Here is a 19,476-nt window from a genome sequence, read left to right on the forward strand (position 1 = left end):
CTTCAGTTTCAGTGGTTTGAAATTAACTGGTAAATCTTATTTCATTACAGGTTTAGTCTTATTGAGTTTTATCTAATAAACAGTTTTACTGAAGGTGATTTGTTCCTTTCTTCCTGTGTTAGAACTCCCAGGGTTTGCTAGACCTGGTTGGGGTCGTAACAGTCCTTATGTCCTTGGGAAAGACACTTAACTCACCTTGCCTGCTGGTGGTGGTTGGAGGGACCGCCTTATGTCAGTGTGTCTCATGGCAGCTGTAGCTACATTGAAGCTCATCACCAGTGTGAGAATGTGTGTGTGAATGACAGTTTGTGTTGTAAAGCACCTTGGGGGTTTATAGGACCCTAGAAGGTACTCTCAAGCTCTCATGCCTGTGTTCAGGAGCTAGAAATTAATCAGACGAGACCTTCAGATGACAAGATTTGGAATCTTATTTCCTGATATTCATCTCGCCTCTGATTGGCTAACAGCAAAGCAACTCTACCACTGACTCCCTTTGCTCTGCAGCATTGATGTTTAATGGTTAGCTTCTACTAGCTGAGATGTTCTCTGCAGTTTCCTGGACGCTAAACCAACAACAGCCTTTACCCGTCACTAGACAAGATGGGCGAGTCCCGGTATGCTAAACTCAGAGTGACTGATCACATTTAAGAAAATAACAAGTAAAATGGTTTATTCAGAGGACTTGGCCTTTAGGGCATGCGTAAATAGGAACAACAAACTGCTGCATAATAATGCTGCAGGAGTGTGTGCACATGATAGGGATGCACCGATGGATCGGCATTTGATCGTAATCGGCCGATAGCACCCCTATCGGTTTTGATCGGAGTTTTCAAAATCGATCAAAGCAGACCGATCAGCCATAGGGTTGTCACGGTAACCGGTGTAGCGGTAAACCCCGGTAAAAAAAAGTTGACAATAATAATAACTGTCTTGTTTTTTAAAAAACTATATTATCTCGGTGGGTTTACCGTGGCTGCGGTGTAGGCGCGGTGACCCTTACCAGCCACCGTATCATCTGCTGAAGTTGCGCGCTTCGTTGTTTACAACCAAAACTTTCTTGAAGCCAAAGCTAAAATAATGGCCAAAGGAGGAGACGGCCGCACTCAGGACATTTATTATCCCTCAAAGAAGACAAAGGGGGAAGTACGGGCATCTTTTGGACATTTGAAGAATGCCGAGGGACAGTTGATAGAAGACGGCTATCCTGTTTGCAGCACGTGCAGAAAAAGTGTCTGTGAAAGGCAGCAACGCTTCAAATCTCATGACACATCTGCGTGACCATCACCCACAACTCTACAGTCAACGCAAGGCAAGCTAACGTTAGCGTTTTAGCTAAAATGCGTGATCCGAGGATTTGGGTTGAGGGAGAATGCAACGAGTCGCTATATAAAGCAGCCGCAGCGCCGCTACCTGCATATAAACCGTGTCGCGGACACCGCCATGTTGAAATGACGCTATGCATTACGGAGCTCCCAGGGGCAGATAAGAGTTGGTCTCTCTCCGAGAATAATTATGAATTTATGACATTTTCCCAAATCTGCAAAGCTCACTGGAAGGACACAAACCGAGGACAATATTTTCCTGATATAGGGTTTATTACTCAAGTAAGGGTAAAAAAGTATCTGATTAGAAGGCTACTTGAGTACTGAGTATCATGTGATCTAATATTTTTAAAATGATGACATCAAACACAAAAAATAAGAAGTTATGGGCAAATATTGGTATTTTAAAGACTGAAGGGAAAATGTAAACAAATAAACAAAAAAATTACAAAATAACACATTTTAGGCAAAATTTAGACACAAACTGAGGACAATATTTCCTGACATACAGGGTTTATTTAATTGTGTGAAAATGTAGCACGTTTAAAAAAAAATACCGCGATAATACCGAAAACCGTGGTAATTTTGGTCACAATAACTGTGAGGTTAAATCTTCACACCGTGACAACCCTAATACAGACCATTTTAGATTAGGTTACATTTCCTTTATTCCCAGATTATGTAGTTTGTAGCACTCATTATAATATTGTAGAAAATTTCTGGCCAATCCACGTGATCGGTATCGGTGATCAGCATTCTTTGATATCGGTATCGGTGATCGGCAGCAAAAAACCTGATCGGTACATCCCTAGCACATGAAGCAGTACATTCCCATTTACCTCGACTCCTTTGGAAAACCCATCTTGTAAAGCGTAACAACCACAGCTCCACCCAGGCCAATGTTGTGCTGCAAGGCCACCTTGGCCCCTGGGACCTGCCTCCTGCCAGCCTGGCCTCGGAGCTGCCAGCACAGCTCTGCACACTGAGCCAGACCTGAGGGATGATGAGCAGAAGGAGACAGACAGACAACTAACATTACCGATGATGTGTGTGGAGCAGACTATGAAGGCAGAAAAAGGCATCATCACCATCTCACTGGATGGATGGAGTGAGACACACGAGAGTGATACAGGAACAGCTGTGTTTATTATCGGACTCTCCTTTAGAAAAATTGGATTTATTATGTTTTAAAATACGGATCAATTTTCACTTTGAAATACAGGGAAAAATCTATTATTTTTCAAAGGTAGACGGGCTGAAAAGCCATTGAAACAGCATGCACAGGGTTTATACTAAGGAACTTTTGTGAGTCACTCGCTGTACAGCTTCTCAAATAAAACCATTCATGGTTATTTTAAACACGGTAAAAGCAGAAACTACCTGCGCAGCACAGTGTCCAGACATCGTCTTTACGTTTGATAAATACGCACCTGGAAATACCGAGTAGCGTCAGCACCCAGGATAAATCCTGCCCATCTTCCATTATCAGTAGTTTTCTGTTATGGACGGTATTATATGTTTCTGCTGCATGGAGGAGCACTGGTGCCTCACAGCGAGAAGGTCGCAGGTTCAAATCCCAGTTAGCATGTTCTCCTCAAGCATGTTTGGGTTTTCCCACAGCACAAAAACATGTATGTTCAGGTTAACTGGAGACTAAATGGTTTCCAGGTGTGAGTGACTGGCGTGTCTCTGTGACGGATTGGAGACCTGTCCAGCATGTCCCCAGCCTTTCACCTGGTGACCCAGGAGTCAGAGCCTGCTCCCTAAGACTCTACAGCGGTGAAGCAGTTTAGGTGATGGACGCATAAAATGTTACACGGTAGCAGCTGAACACATCCTCAGAGCTGCTGGATCACCTGAGATCTACTGTGTAACAGGTAACATGATATAATCAATAGTTGAGTTTCAGACTCCACCACTAAAAGGGACACGGCTCTTCCAAGGAGCATTAAGTCTTTTAAAGACACAATGTGTAGTTTTTGTCATTAATCTTTGGAAACATCTATGGAAATGTTGTTGAAAATGTATTAAACCATGCCCAGTTGTTGAAAACTATTGGCGACTTCGTAACATATGGAAGTGGGTCTAAGTCTCTGGGCGAGGCCATATTAGATGCCGTGTTTACGTCTACAGGAGCCCATGAGGACTAAATTCATTTACTGATTTGTAACAAACGGTTACAAAACGTTCCCCATTCATAAATGTTGTTTTACACTTTTTCTTTTTTTTTTTTACCCTAATTGCCATCCGTTGTTTAGGTCTTACTCAAACATAAAAAATACCACACTTGCTTGCTATGATGTAGGTACATACTAGGGTTGTCACGGTAACCGGTGTAGCGGTAAACCCCGGTAAAAAAGTTGACAATAATAATAACCGTCTTGTTTTTTAAAACATATATTATCTCGGTGGATTACCGTGGCTGCGGTGTAGGCGCGGTGACCCTTACCAGCCACCGTATCATCTGCTGAAGTTGCCGGCGGCACATGCGCACTTTGTTGTTTACAACCAAAACTTTCTTTAAGCTAAAGCTGAAATAATGGCCAAAGGAGGAGACGGCAGCACTCAGGAGGACATTTATTATCCCTCAAAGAAGACAAAGTGGGAAGTACGGGCATTTTTTGGATATTTGAAGAATGTCGAGGGACAGCTGATAGAAGACGGCTGTCCTGTTTGCAGCACGTGCAGAAAAAGTGTCTGTGAAAGGCAGCAACGCTTCAAATCTCATGACACATCTGCGTGACCATCACCCACAACTCTACAGTCAACGCAAGGCAAGCTAACGTTAGCGTTTTAGCTAAAATGCGTGATCCGAGGATTTGGATTGAGGGAGAATGCAACGAGTCGCTATATAAAGAAGCCGCAGCGCCGCTACCTGCATATAAACCGTGTCGCGGACACCGCCATGTTGAAATGACGCTATGCATTACGGGGCTCCCAGGGGCAGATAAGAGTTGGTCTCTCTCCGAGAATAATTATGAATTTAACAACGATTACTGCCTGATGACATTTTCCCACATCTGTAAAGCTCACTGGAAGGACACAAACCGAGGACAATATTTTCCTGATATAGGGTTTATTACTCAAGTAAGGGTAAAAAAGTATCTGATTAGAAGGCTACTTGAGTACTGAGTATCATCTAATCTAATATTTTTTAAATGATGACATCAAACAGACAAAAAATAAGAAGTTATGGGCAAATGTTGGTATTTTAAAGACTAAAGGGGAAAATGTAAACAAATAAACAACATAATTACAAAATAACAAATTTTAGGCTAAATTTAGACACAAACTGAGGACAATATTTTCCTGATATACAGGGTTTATTCAGTTGTCTGAAAATGTAGCACGTTTAAAAAAAAATTCTGCGATAATACCGAAAACCGTGAAAATTTTGGTCACAATAACCGTGAGGTTACATTTTCACACCGTGACAACCCTAGTACATACTGCCCCCTATTGCCAGGGAAAGTACTCACAGTTACTATAATTATAAGGAACAAAGATGTAAAATGAGATTAATTCAGGTAAATAGCTCCAACATGCTGCTGAGTACTTACCAGAATTGTAATGATAGAGCTGAAAATGTCAAGTCCAGCAGTTTAGAGGAGACAGGCGTCATTTTAAATGATCTGATGTTTGTAATGTTTACATGAGAATTAAATCTGGATGCATTTAACGGTCAGTAGATACACGAGAGAGACAAACTGAGGCGTTACAGAAAGTTTTAACTTCAAGTTGCAGAAGCAGGATGAGACTTTGACCAGACTGGTTTAAAGCCAACAGCCCTAATTCAGGCTGAGGGTGAAACCTGACCATGCTAACAGAGAGGTGCTATGATGACTCCTAATCTGATAACTCACTCTTTAGTCCTAACAGAGGGAGCTACGGCGCTAACGGTATTGCTAAGCATTTCACCCCATCTTAATGAGCTTAGGCACGTCTCTATTATACAAACGAGCTTAAGGACTTACAAGTTAAGGACTTGCGTGATTCACATTCCAGAGCACTGACCAAACCTTCCACACAGACGTTCGTCTGAATGCAGACTCCTGATTGGTCTGTTGGGAAAGTCTTTATGATAAGAAGTTGGTGAGTGAATAATTCATATCAGAAAACCATTCGCTCACTATTACACCCAAACACAACAGACCTTTTACTCATTTTTGTGTCTGTTCAGTTTTATTGATCCTCATGGGAACATTTGGAGCCAAGGATGAACATCAGAAAGCACAACCCACTAGGTTGGGGCGGTATTACGGTATTACCGTGTACAGCCAGTGTTAAAAAACAACAACGTGTCAGTTCCAATACAGTCATGAAAAAAAACTGTGCACATAGGAGGCAAGGACAAACAAAATAAAAATAAATAAAATAGAAAGTAATTTAATGTATAAAACAGATGGTTGAAGTCTCAGTTTTATTTAAATAGTTTGAAATGTTTTGTCCAACTTTCAGAGACGTTCCATAAAGCTCTAGAACGTCATCACGCGACAGCGGGGAGTAGACGCACTGAGAGTGACTAGGAGAAAAACGGCAGGTCGTGCACCAGCTGACTTGGTGTCTAAAAAGAAGCCAACTTTATTTATAAAGCACTTTAAAAACAGCCCTCACTGACCAAAGTGCTGAACATAAAAACATAAAAGCATGAAACAGAATAACATAAAATACAGTAAAAAGTTAAATGCACACTAAAGTAAAACACTAAAGTCAAATAGAAATCCAAAACTTTACGCGGTGTCGAAAGCCAAGCTAAAAATGTGGGTCTTTAAAGATGATTTAAAAGTTTCCAGTGAGGAGGCCTTTCTAACATGTGCCGGCAAAGAGCTCCATAGTCTGGACGAAGCAACAGCGAAGGCCCTGTCCCCTCTGAGCTTACGCTGTGTCCTTGGAACGACCAGGAGCAACTGATCAGATGATGACCTGAGCCATCAAGAGGAGGAGTGAATGTGCAATAGCTCAGAGAGGTAGGGCAGGGCAAGACCGTTTAAAGACTTAAAAACAAATAAAAGAAGTTTTAAATGAACCCTAAAATGGACAGGCAGCCAGTGCAGTGAAGATAAAACAGGAGTGATGTGTTTGCTCCTCCCTGTACCAGTTCAAAGTCGAGCAGCAGCATTCTGCGCCCGCTGAAGTCGAGACAGCGAGGACTGGCTCATACCACTCTTCTGCAGACTGACAGTATTTCAGGTTTGAAGCAAATGATACAAGAGAGTTGGTAAACACTGATGAAGTCATTTGTGCAAACAAACGACGACCGCAAAAGAAGCAGGCCCCGTCGATGCAGGAGCGAGCTGGAGCTGAAATAGCAGCCTTCTGTTTGGAGTCTGCTTTTAAAAGAGACAACACACTTTTCTGGTGCTGCCAGTTTTCCCCAGACTAGCCCAAGTACCCGTGTGTCTGTGCCAGAGTGGGTTCAGCACTGAGACAAAGCAGTCAGTCCACAACGTCCCATGTTAAAGCCTAAAAAGGTAAAAAATCCATTCAAACGCTGCTTCATTCTTTTTACATTGTTAATATAATGTGTGTTAAGTTGTTATTGTCTTAGTAATAGTGTTTGTTATTCAGTTTCCGAACAGTGAAGTTCCAAACCAACAGTTTGGTAATTCCCATTGAGGCTTACATTTTTTAATTAGTCCCGTAACACCGTACACCGTGAAGGAAGCTGGTCGGTGTTGAAATTTGGATACCGCCCAAGCCTACAATACACACATATCAACTCTCTCGCGTAAGAAAACGTGTTAAAAATGAAAATAAATAAATAGTATTAGCAAATCCTAAAGGAGAGACTACAATAACAACTTCAGAGTCCTATAAACATATTAAACCTATGTGTTTAAGAAACAGTTCAGGAGACTACCCCACAGCTTATTAAACGCTTTTACAGGTACGTGTTGTATGTGAGTGGCAGCCTGCACCTGATCCCAAACGGAGGACAGTCTCCTCTAATGAAGGATGGTTCCTGCTGGTTAGGATATTATTTCCTAACCAGATGTTTTACAATCTAATATTTTAATGGACGTATTAAGTGGGTCTTACTTCGTTACAGACAGGTTGTTATGACAAGAAACAGAACAAAAATTAAAACAATTGGATCAAATATGTATAATATTAATTCAACAGGATTCTATCAACCCTAAAAATATTGATGCAGCCTTCTTTTTTCTTCCTGGCACTCGAGTAGTACAGACGCTTCTCTCTTTCGCTCCCTTCTCTTTGTTCCCAAGGCTCTTTGTCCTGTCTGCCCACAGAGCGCTTCTCTGCATTTCTTCTGACAAAGTCTATTTTTAACCAAGGATTTGATAAATTGGTCATTCAACATGATTGATAAGATTTTTTCAACAATGAGAACGGAGCAGGGGGCTCCCACATGTCCACAGGGCACACACCCGGTGGGATATATGCTGGATTTCTGGAAGGAGTGGAAGATCATATGCCTCAGCCAGCTGTCCGTTGAGGATGTCGAAGACGTGTGGATATTCTGCCTGATGATCACTGGATTTCTCCTGATTGGAGTGGGAGGATATCTGGTTTTCTGGAAATTTGGGAAGACGGGAGCGATTGGAGGACGACCCGCACCCACGGAAAGCACCGTCCTTGTGAAGACTTCTCAGACTCGGACGTTACTCGAGGTGAATCGTAAGCTGGACAATGTTCTAGCTGTGATACCAGTATTAGTGCGCAAAATGCATGTCATCTCGGAGAGAGTCACCGGACGGTATGGACAGGTTTAAAAACCCAAAATTGGCTTCACTGAAGGACTGGAAATGATCAGTTTAAAGACTGAAGACAGAGAGGAAAATTATCTCAGCCTGACCCAAACAAATTAGCCTTGAGCTACAAGCAACAAACCCCCACGAAGGAATGCAGACAGATGCTGTGAAGACCCAACCCTCCCTCCTCCCGAATCAATTCCTCATGTAACCCTCTTATCTCTATTAAAGTAGCGCGACTTGGGTTGCGAATGACCACAGTCACCAATTCTTGTCATGTGTCTAGCCTATGTATGTCTGATCTCTGAATTGTGTGTACTGAAACTCCAATTTCCCTCTGGGATTAATAAAGGATTGATTGATTGATTGATTGATTGATTGGTTGATTGGTTGATATTGATTGATATTGATTGATATTGATTGATTGATTGATTGATTGATTGATTTGATGCTGAAGTTGAGTTTATCATCAATGATTGTACCCAGATACGTGTAACTATCCAAAGCATGTAGGGTATCTTCTAGACTCTGGGACTCTCTCCCCCTCAAACCTCAGATCAGTGGACTCAGCGGTCTCCTGCACACTCCTGATACTGTTTTATTGGCTTGGATAAAAGTATAGGTCCTTTCAGTGAGGGAGAGTCACTGTTGCAGAGGCACATAGTTCCTAATACAAAACAAACATTTTCCAAAAAAAAATAGTAGTGATGCATCGATATGAAATTTTAGGCCCGTTAACGATATTGATGCAGATATATTGTCCATCCCTAAATCATAGTTTGATGGATAAATTACTTGGACACCTATGACTAAAGCCATTGCAGCTATCACCCAGGATTCTAACATTCATCAGCAGCCTTCTATGAAACCCAATGGTAATTTAAGAGCATAAATAATCTCAGCAGATGCACAAAGCTCAGCTAACTGTAAATGAAGTGAAAAAAAATGTTGAAACTGCATCCACTGTTCTATTAAGCTCACCGTGGTAACCACAGACCTGTGTCTTTGACTCCATAACATAAAAAGGCAGCCCGAGAAAAAGCGAAACAAAACCTTAAAGTGTTTTCTTCCACGTTAAGCACATGTTGAAGCCCTTACGTTGTAACAGGTCTAGGGTTGTCACGGTAACCGGTGTAGCGGTAAACCCCGGTAAAAAAGTTGACAATAATAATAACCGTCTTGTTTTTTAAAACACATATTATCTCGGTGGGTTACCGTGGCTGCGGTGTAGGTGCGGTGACCCTTACCAGCCACCGTTATCATCTGCTGAAGTTGCCGGCGGCACATGCGCACTTTGTTGTTTACAGCCTAAACTTTCTTGAAGCTAAAGCCGAAATAATGGCCAAAGGAGGAGACGGCAGCGCTCAGGACATTTATTATCCCTCAAAGAAGACAAAGTGGGAAGTACAGGCATCTTGTGGATATTTGAAGAATGTCGAGGGACAGCTGATAGAAGACGGCTATCCTGTTTGCAGCACGTGCAGAAAAAGTGTCTGTGAAAGGCAGCAACGCTTCAAATCTCATGACACATCTGCGTGACCATCACCCACAACTCTACAGTCAACGCAAGGCAAGCTAACGTTAGCGTTTTAGCTAAAATGCGTGATCCGAGGATTTGGGTTGAGGGAGAATGCAACGAGTCGCTATATAAAGCAGCCGCAGCGCCGCTACCTGCATATAAACCGTGTCGCGGACGCCGCCATGTTGAAATGACGCTATGCATTACGGGGCTCCCAGGGGCAGATAAGAGTTGGTCTCTCTCCGAGAATAATTATGAATTTAACAACGATTACTGCCCGATGACATTTTCCCACATCTGCAAAGCTCACTGGAAGGACACAAACCGAGGACAATATTTTCCTGATATAGGGTTTATTACTCAAGTAAGGGTAAAAAAGTATCTGATTAGAAGGCTACTTGAGTACTGAGTATCATCTGATCTAATATTTTTAAAATGATGACATCAAACTGAGAAAAAATAAGAAGTTATGGGCAAATGTTGGTATTTTAAAGACTAAAGGGGAAAAATGTCAACAAATAAACAACATAATTACAAAATATCAAATTTTAGGCTAAATTTAGACACAAACTGAGGACAACATTTTCCTGATATACAGGGTTTAGTTGTCTGAAAATGTAGCACGTTAAAAAAAAACGTGATAATTTTGGTCACAATCACCGTGAGGTTACATTTTCACAACGTGACAACCCTATACAGGTCTAAACTTTAGATTTTCAGTAAAACAAAGGAAAATATTTGAGGAAAAAAAAGGTGCTATTGCTATTCCAACTAGGCTCTCCTACCTCATTCATCTGAAAACTGCGCCTCTTGCTGGAAACTGGAAGTGACATTGCTCAAGGAAAATGTTCCCGACTCTGCTCAGAAAAAAAAGGATTTACAGCAGCAGCACGAAGCTCCAGATTCTGAATCCGAACATACAGTTATGTTACATGCTGAAAGTGCACAGCCATACAGTTCTGAGCCAGCAGCAGGAGTTGATGTGAACAGGCTTAACAGGGATAATAATTTAAACGGAGAAAGACGAGCTGCTGAAGCGTGGGAACTTCAAAATGCACACAGACTTGGAAACACTAACTGGTAAGAGCATTTTTAATCTAATAGATTTCTACAGAAACTTGTCCCCTGACATATTACATTAAACACGTTTCCATAAAAGTCTTTTTTGTTCTCTAATTTATGAGTTTAAGGTAATTAAATCATAATTGCTGCTATTTTCCAACTCTGAATACACACTATGTTTCCTGTTTACTAAATGCGAGCACGGCATTGGTCTAAAACGATCATGAGTGCCGCTTTACTGCTTACGCTTAAAAAAGTAGTCCCACATTCAAACAGTGATCAGAAAAAAAGCGGATCTACTTTAGAAGAAGTAAGTTTACTTTTGAAATCAGTATGAATGTTCTAGTTTTATGAAACAAACAGCTACTGGCCACAAGAGGTGGGAACAAAATACGTAGTGGCGACATTTAGAGCTGGAGTGTAACCACTTTGCTGCCATATTGGTTAATCAGAGTGAAATTTGAGTGAGCAACTATGCCTGTTTTGGGGCAGTCTACGGTTTTAACAACCAGCGTACGACTGAAAACAGATTATGTGGGATTACTACTGACTTTTCAAGCCCATTGAATGCACTGGGAGTGACTGGTGACCCATCCAACATGGCAGCCTTCAGTTACACCAGCGCCAATAGAAAGCCCCAGTCCATGTCGCCTCTACGTTTATATGGTCTGATCTCTATGCTTCTCATATTCATTTTCTCTTGTGGAAATCGATGAACACGATGTCCAGACAAACGGGAGTTTGTACAACTCCAACATACACATCATTAACCATCGTTAAACTCGTCGAATCGGTAACTAAAAATAACCTGCTAGTCATCTGAAGACCTGGAAGGATAACCAAAGTAACATTAAAGATGCTCTTTAAAGTCACTCTCTGGATTATTACCTTTACCTGACGACGCCATCTAGTGGCTGACAAGCGTATCACATCATGACCTACTTTCGTTATCATTTTTAAAGTGGGAGTCAAGGCATGGGTGGAGACTTATTTCAACCAGACTTCCTGTTAGAAAAATGCCTGGGAAAAAGACGTTGCCTGGAGGACTGAAGTCATAATAAACCAGATCCTGGACTGAAAGTGGCAGATCTGTCTGGTTCGCACAAGTCAGTGTTGAACTGTCCAAATTATTTTATGTTGTAGAGAGGAGATTAAAAAGACCCGTCACTTCAGTTTTAATCAACTATCTCATAGCTCAGGTTTGAGGAGAAAATGACCACACTCTATATTCTGATGTCTGAACTGATTAGGAAGTGTTGATTATGGAGATGTAAAAATTTTGTTTACAAACAATTAGGAAAAGCTGAATGGTTAGTGCACGACATCATCACACCAAGCTGAATGTAGGATCTCTATAAATCATAAATGTTAGAAAGTGTCCAGGATAAAGCCACACTTCACACGAAGCCTTTGAACTCTGAATACGATGCTTCTTCTGTCAAGTCCACCTGAGCTGTGGAGCGCCGACAAGGGACGAGTTTATAACCATAATCCCATCGCTGTCATCCACACTGTATGATGCACAGCCACCAGCAGTCACACTACACTGTTCCACTCCAATCGGACTGTTAGAGATTTTAGAAATTGTTTTATTGATCAATGCATTATGACATTACAATCTTTCAGCTCACATGCCTCCGCCATAAGAACAGCGTTGTTACAAACCCTGATGTCGTTTAGTCGTTGTGGTAGAGGGGTAACATAGAAACTGGTGCGGGGAAAGGGGGAGTGTAAATAAAATGTATTTTTATTAACACAGGGCTAACACAATTACTCAGTCCTTGACTGGAAAAATGTCAAAACGCAAATACACTCGGATATAAATAACGAGGGCGACGGAGAAAACTCAAAACACCTAAGACAAACGGTCTCAGGGAAGAAAACACCAGAATATCGGTACTAACGAAAAAACATGCCGGAGCCAACTAACTAAAACAAATATCGACGGCTATAACTATGATAAATAGTATTGCTACTAGCAAAACTTAAAGCCAGCTCTAAGGCTGAAAAGAAAACTGAAATTCAAGCACTAGAGCAGACGAAAAATGGATCACTGAATGAAAACTGCTAATAATTACTCGAGGATTAAACGAAAAGAACTATCTATCCTAATTATCACAATCATCAAAGTTCTTTATCCAATTCGAAACCGTAAGTCCACAAAGATCCACACAGAGGAGAGGAAGACAGGGTGTTAAGCTGTGAGTCTCTCTACGAGAACTGAAAGCTGCAGTCCTTTAAACCATCTGTCTTCATTAGTTGATTATATGCAGATGGGACAGCGAAGGCGGGCAGAGGTGGAAGCCAGCCTGACGGAGGACCTGTCCAAGGTCCTGAACAGCATGGAGAGAGCAGGACGGAGGACCTGTCCAAGGTCCTGAACAGCATGGAGAGAGCAGGACGGAGGACCTGTCCAAGGTCCTGAACAGCATGGAGAGAGCAGGACGGAGGACCTGTCAAAGGTCCTGAACAGCATGGAGGGAGCAGGACTGGGCCATTCAAGGTGCGGGAGCCCAGGATTCGTAACAAGCGTGCAAAAACACGCTGTCAGACCCCACGATTAAAACACTCACATTTTGACTCCCTAGTTTCTGGGAAAGTTTCTGTTCCTTCATACTGCTGATAAGGTTGACAGCTCCCTAAAGCTCCTTCTTGTGTGTTCTTCTTTTCCATTTTAATGATCTAATGATTGTGTAATCACTTCTAATAAAAGACCTAGCTGGGCCAAGTGGGATGTGAACACACACACACACACACACACACCATCTCACACTCCGCTTTGCAAAGTTGCTCTAAAAGACAATTGTCCGTGTCCCGTTTGTGTTTGTTTGATAATGGAGGTAGAATCAACCCATCACTGACAATCATCTAAAAGATGTGAAGCAAACTTCCCAGGATCTCTGAATGCTATGTGAACAAGAACAGAACTCAGATTGTTTATTCCTGAGTTATAATCCCTGCATTTTTCTGAGATCAAAGAGTTTCTGAAGAGATTCAGAGGAACTGCGGATAACTTGATATCAGAATGTTGTTAAGTGAGAGAAGAAAGAAAATCATAAAGAAAAAAGGTCCCGTGAGCCTGCCTGACTCCGAGCCCTGACCTTGTGTAAGTGAAGAACATAAATCCAGCAGCGGCGGCCCAGAACGCTCGCTGTGAGAGGAGATTACAGAGGAGGCGTGTCTGGGTCACAGCCAGCTGTCCCTCACATGCACACTCAGGAGGACTTTAACCCACTTCCAGTCCTGGCAGCCATCAGCAGGAGACAGCTGCCATCTAATGGCCACTATGGAGACTGCTCAGAGTCTGAATCCAGCAGCATGCAAACCATCAGTTGAGATGTTATCTGATGGTTGTGGCTTTTAAATGTGGAAAAGAATCACAGTTATACCTTAAAATTAAATAAAATCAGAAGAAGCAAAAAATTCCTAAAAGGCAATGAAAAGGTTGAGAATAGGGACGCACCAAAATGAAGATTCTTGGCCAAAAAGCGAAACCAGAAGATAGTGGAGATGTGTAACTTCCATCTGAGCAGTACATTTGGGTGTGTTTCTATTCAAATGTTCTGAGTTTATAGAATTTGAAAACTGTCACCCGTCAGGAGACTCCCGATCGAGGAGCCGAGCGGAGCTCACAGAGGGCGAATATTGTTATTTATTAGAGGGGAGAAACTTACGATGCTGACAAGTCTGCTCACTGTTGACAAAGTTCTTAGTCTGGTGATGGCTGACTCTGATTCTGGACAGTAATGGCGCTTACACACTAGGGTCAGCACTGGACGGGAATGTGGTTTCACACCTGGGTCAGATGTGTGTTTTTCAGAGAAGAAGAAGAAGAAAGTATCGTTTCTATAGCGCCTCTCAAGATAAAAATCACGAGGCGCTTCACAAAAACAAAAAATGTAAAAACATAAAAAAGCATTTAGAAAATGTTTCAAAATATATTTAAAATGAGCAAAAATAAGCAATTGCGATTTAAAAGAAAAAATGTTGAGAAAGAGAGAGAGTGAACAGGAAAGAGGGAAATCAGTGGATCCTGAGGAAGGTGGAATAGGTGGGGAGAGCAGAATAAAGAGAGAGAGGTGAAGAAGGTCATACAAAAGCCAGCTTGAACAAGTGAGTCTTCAGCTGCTTTTTAAAGGAGACCACTGAGTCCACTGATCTCAGGCTCAGGGGGAGAGAGGTCCAGAGTCTGGGGGCCACAGCAGCAGATGATCTGTCACCTTTGACCTTTAGCCTGGTGCTGCACAACCAGTAGGCTTTGATCACTGGACCTCAGGGACCTGCTGGGGTGTAGGGACTAAGAAGATCACCAATGTAAGATGGTGCCTGTCCATCTAAGGCCCTATAGACCAGAACCAGGATCTTGAAATGAACCCTGAAGTTGACTGGCAGCCAGTGAAGCTGGAGGAGAAGCGGGGTGATGTGGGTGTGTTTGGAGGACTTGGTCAGAAGCCGAGCACAGGCGTTCTGAACCACCTGTAGACGGTTCAGGGAGGTTCTGCTCAGACACGTGAAAAGAGAGTTACAGTAGTCTAAGCGTGAGGAGATGAAGGTGTGGAGAACTGTCTCAAGTTCAGAGCGGGACAGAATGGGACTCAGCTTAGCAACGTTCCTGAGATGGAAGAAGGAAGAGCGAACAAGAGAACTGACATGAGAATCCAGGGTGAGAGCTGGGTCAAAGGTCAAGCCAAGATTCCTGACAGAAGGTTTGGTGTGAGAAGCAAGCTGACCAAGAGAGTCTCTGACTTTGGGAACCAGCTTGTCTGGGGCACAGATGAGGATCTCAGTCTTATCTTCATTCAGCTGAAGAAAACTCCCAGCCATCCAGGTTTTGATAGAGTCTAAGCAGGTGTGTAACAGCTGCAGCTTAGACATCTCATGGGGCTTAAAGGAGATGTACAGTTGGATGTCATCTGCATAAAGATGGCATGATATTCCTTTGAAGGAGCTCAGGATGTGCTGAAGAGGAAGCAGATAGAGGAGGAAGAGCAGAGGCCCCAGCACAGAACCTTGTGGGACACCATGGGTAAGAGAGGTGGTGGAGGACCTAAACTTGGAGACGGTCACAGAAAAGGAGCGCTCAGAGAGATAAGAGCTCTTCCTCGGAGGTCCGACTGGGACCAAGGTGACTCTACAGGCTGATTGGCCGGCTGAAATTCATGCCTACTGCCTCTGATTGGCCTATAGAATCAGCCAGCTCCGGAAGGCGTGAATCATTTCATTCCTGGAAAATGTTGAGTAAACGGTCTCTGTCTGTAGCGAGAAAGGGTAAAGAGCCGTGTGCGTGTGTGTGTGTGTGCGTGCGTGTGCATGTTTGTGTGTGTGCGTGCGTGCGTGCGTGTGTGTGTGTGTGTGTGTGTGAAAATTAATAGAATGATGTGGTTCATCTCCAAAAGCAACACAGCTCACGCCCGCCTTTGTTTAACTGAATATGGAGGACACCACAGACTTTCCAGAGCGTCCTAAACACCGCCCATGAGCTCAGGGATTTCCACATTTCTCTCCTTATTTTATTTACATAGGTGAACACAGTCGTTTCTACAATAGGAAGAAGAAAATGAAGAAAAAGAAGAAGAAAATTTTCAGTTACCTGATTTTATTCACTTTTAAACTTCTTTCAGTTATTCCTAGATGGCATCAGTGTTAGCCTGGCAAGCCAGACTAAATAAATGTATTATTTAGTCTGGCAACGCTCCATTGACGGCTCTCGGTTGTGGGGCGGGTTCTACCGTTGTCTTTCAAATGATCTCCGCATGCTTCTGGACAATGAATGTGACATACTCACCACAACAGCTATCGGTAAATGAGGCGGTCCGCAGTTGAAGGAGAAAACACATCATTTTTCTAAAAAAAAAAGCACTTAAATACATCTATCTGCTCCTGATTCTAATGAAGCCCAAGTTCTAATAGTCCAAAATTGATGTAAAAGCCGTTTCAAACGAGCTGCCGCCATCTTGTTTCACTCTGTTGCATCATCCCACCCACCAGGCATTTAGAGTGCCCTGATTGGCCCACAAAGCGGATAAAGCTCTGTGATTTGTTCACTAAGCAGATAGAGCACAATGATTGGCCCACCATTATGGACCAATCCCAGCTCTTTATGTGTTTGAAACCCCTCTAGAGAGCTGTGATTGGCCAGCCAGAATGCTGTTGGGGCTGCAGAGGTTCCAGGGGAGCGTTCCTGGACCAAACTTTGCAAAGCAAGAATTTGGTCTAGTTCACTAGGCTAGTCAGTAACAGCTGCATCTGTGTCTTTTTGCATCTGGCGTATTTTCATTACTCTGACAGCTCCTCCCCCAGGGGAGAACTAATGACATCAGAGCTATCCGCCTTAAAATTATTTACTTGAACGTTGATTGTTACGGCCGCAGCCGTTTTGAAGCCCAGAGGTGTGCTCCGCGCCGTTCCCTGTGCAGCAGCGCAGCACCACGGACAGCTACGCTCTGGGATGTTGTCCTTACTCCAGCACCATGGAGAGCGCCGGAGCGGCAGGCACAAGCAGCTGGGACTTTTTATCTCATCAGCCGGCCCTTCAAAAGCGGCCAGCTGGAGCTCATCAGGGGAGAGAAATGTTTGGAGTTGCAGAGGCAACGTTTGTTCTCTCCCCGTTGGTTGTTACCAGACTTTGTAGTTAATACCAGGTTGTTGTTGGCTTTTTGTAAAGAAGCAGCTTTAGAACCTTTTGTGTTTTGGGATAGTTGCATTTAAGCGGTAATTTTGGTTTTGGTGTGTCTGCTAGACCATCTTGTGGTTTAAATTACCAGGTGGGGATTATTCCCCTTTTGAAGTCTCAGTTTCCTGAGCTATTTTTGTTGTTTGGGTAACCTAAGTTAATTCAGCATTTGGTTTTGTCTGTTAGACAAACCTTGGTTAATTTAAGGGTGGGACTTTCCCCTTTTGCGTTTCATTCCCTTTTTAAATAAAGGAGATTAATTTTAAGAGTGGTTGGTCCTCTGGACATTTTTAGTTATTCGTTTAAACTCAGTTTGGTAAGGGTTTGTGGCCCTTATTTTGGTACTTTCTTTTTGTAATAAAATCCTTGAAAGGAAACTTTGAGTTTTGGTCTTGCTTGGACAAGCCTTTTTCTCCCCAACGAGGGTCACTTTTGTTAGACTGGTCCATCTTATGTTTATTCCCCTCACCTTCCTAGCTGAGCCCATAGAGGGGTGTAACATTGATACACTGCTAACCTCTAGCGCATCCATGTGGATAAATTAAAACGGTGCTTCTTCTGCGTGCGTGTGCGTGTGTGTGTGCGTGTGTGTGTGTGTGTTAAGTTGCGTGCTGACTGTCCCCTGCACCAAAACAGAATCCTTATGAGTGTAAAACTGACCTGGCAGTTGAGCAACGCTTTTACTACTTTTTTAAAGCAAAATCAATAATCCTCGATTTAAAACAGATTTTTTTTCACACAGTACATGAACTCATTCAGTTCATTCATCAGAAAATGATGCGTCTCTAGTTTTATTCTGATTTGTATTTTTTGCCGAGTCAGGATTTGAGACGTAGTCCAGATGAGGAGTTAATACCAAAACAAACTAAGGTTTCCAGGTTGGTGTTCTACTAACCGGTGGCACCAAGAGGATGTCCCTTAGAGATGAGACCACCACTGGGGTTCACCACAAACTTTCCTCCATACGTGTTGTCTCCTCTGTCGATCAGCTCACCAGCTTTACCTGCAGTTAGAGAACAAACCTCTGAGTTAGCATGTCATCAGCGACTCCACAGCTAACGCTCCACATAGAATATAAAGGCCGTGCTGAGTTCCAGAAACCATTCATCTTTGTGTTTTAGTTTCAATAATGATGAGGATTCAAGTATCTGGCTGTATATGTATAAGGCTGACATCAAAGTCGTCGTCTTCCTCCGCTTATCCGGGTCCGGGTCGTGGGGGCAGCATCCCAGCTAGGGAGCTCCAGACCGTCCTCTCCACGGCCACCTCCCCCAGCTCCTCCGGCAGGACCCCAAGGCGTTCCCGGACCAGATTGGAGATGTAACCTCTCCAACGTGTCCTGGGTCGACCCGGGGGCCTCCTGCCGGCAGGACATGCCCGAAACACCTCCCCGGGGAGGCGTCCTGACCAGATGCCCAAACCACCTCTACTGACTCCTTTCGATCCGGAGGAGCAGCGGTTCTACTCCGAGTCCCTCCCGAATGTCCGAGCTCCTCACCCTATCTCTAAGGCTGAGCCCGGCCACCCCGCTTTCAAATTATGATACAATTACATTAAACCGGTTTACTGAAAAACTTTTTTTACTTTTTACTTTTACATGCAGGCTGAACGTGAAAATAGCCTTCTACCCCTGTTTCCTGCATTAGCCGCTGGTAGAAAGTAGACGGGGAAACACGGATTAGAAAAGCCTGACAAATCTACGTCACACTGAAAATTTCATCAACTGTCTTGGCTCACAAGGAAGGCTGTTGTTGATTTAGCATCCAGGAGACAGCAGGGCGTGTCACGACTAGTAAAAGCTAACCATTAGCATTAGCAACTCCACAAAAGGCAGAACTGCTGCAGGCTTGAGTTATTTGCAGAGAACATATCAACGTTGTATTTTTTTACCCGAGAAAGAAGAACGAGCAGCAGCAGAGGCAACAGCAGTCACGCTGCTGTTAGCCAATCTGAGCCCATCCATTTGCATTTGAGTAGCCCACACGTGTAGGCTCCCTCCAATAACTGGCACCATGCCTAATGGGAAAAACCATCCATCCATTGTCTGAACCCACTTTGTACACGTAGGGTCGCAGTGGGGCTGGTGCCTATCTCCAGCGGTCAATGGGCAATTAGGCGGGGTACACCCCGGACAGAGAGCCAGTCCATCGCAGGGCAACACACACACACACACACACACACACACAC

General features: G+C 43.2%; 1 protein-coding gene across 1 annotated transcript in view; it reads right to left on the reverse strand.

Annotated features, from left to right (window-relative positions):
• scp2a (sterol carrier protein 2a) overlaps window positions 1–19,476 on the reverse strand; it is a 77,237-nt gene that overhangs the window by 44,862 nt on the left and 12,899 nt on the right. Inside the window, exons 11-12 of the mRNA XM_054740435.2 lie at window positions 18,185–18,292; window positions 2,162–2,315 (exon numbers count right to left, since the gene is read on the reverse strand). Coding sequence (XP_054596410.1) covers window positions 2,162–2,315; window positions 18,185–18,292 — 262 coding nt within the window. The remainder of the gene's footprint in view (window positions 1–2,161; window positions 2,316–18,184; window positions 18,293–19,476) is intronic.

The sequence above is a fragment of the Nothobranchius furzeri genome, chromosome 11, assembly GCF_043380555.1.
Source record: "Nothobranchius furzeri strain GRZ-AD chromosome 11, NfurGRZ-RIMD1, whole genome shotgun sequence".
NCBI lineage: Eukaryota > Metazoa > Chordata > Actinopteri > Cyprinodontiformes > Nothobranchiidae > Nothobranchius > Nothobranchius furzeri.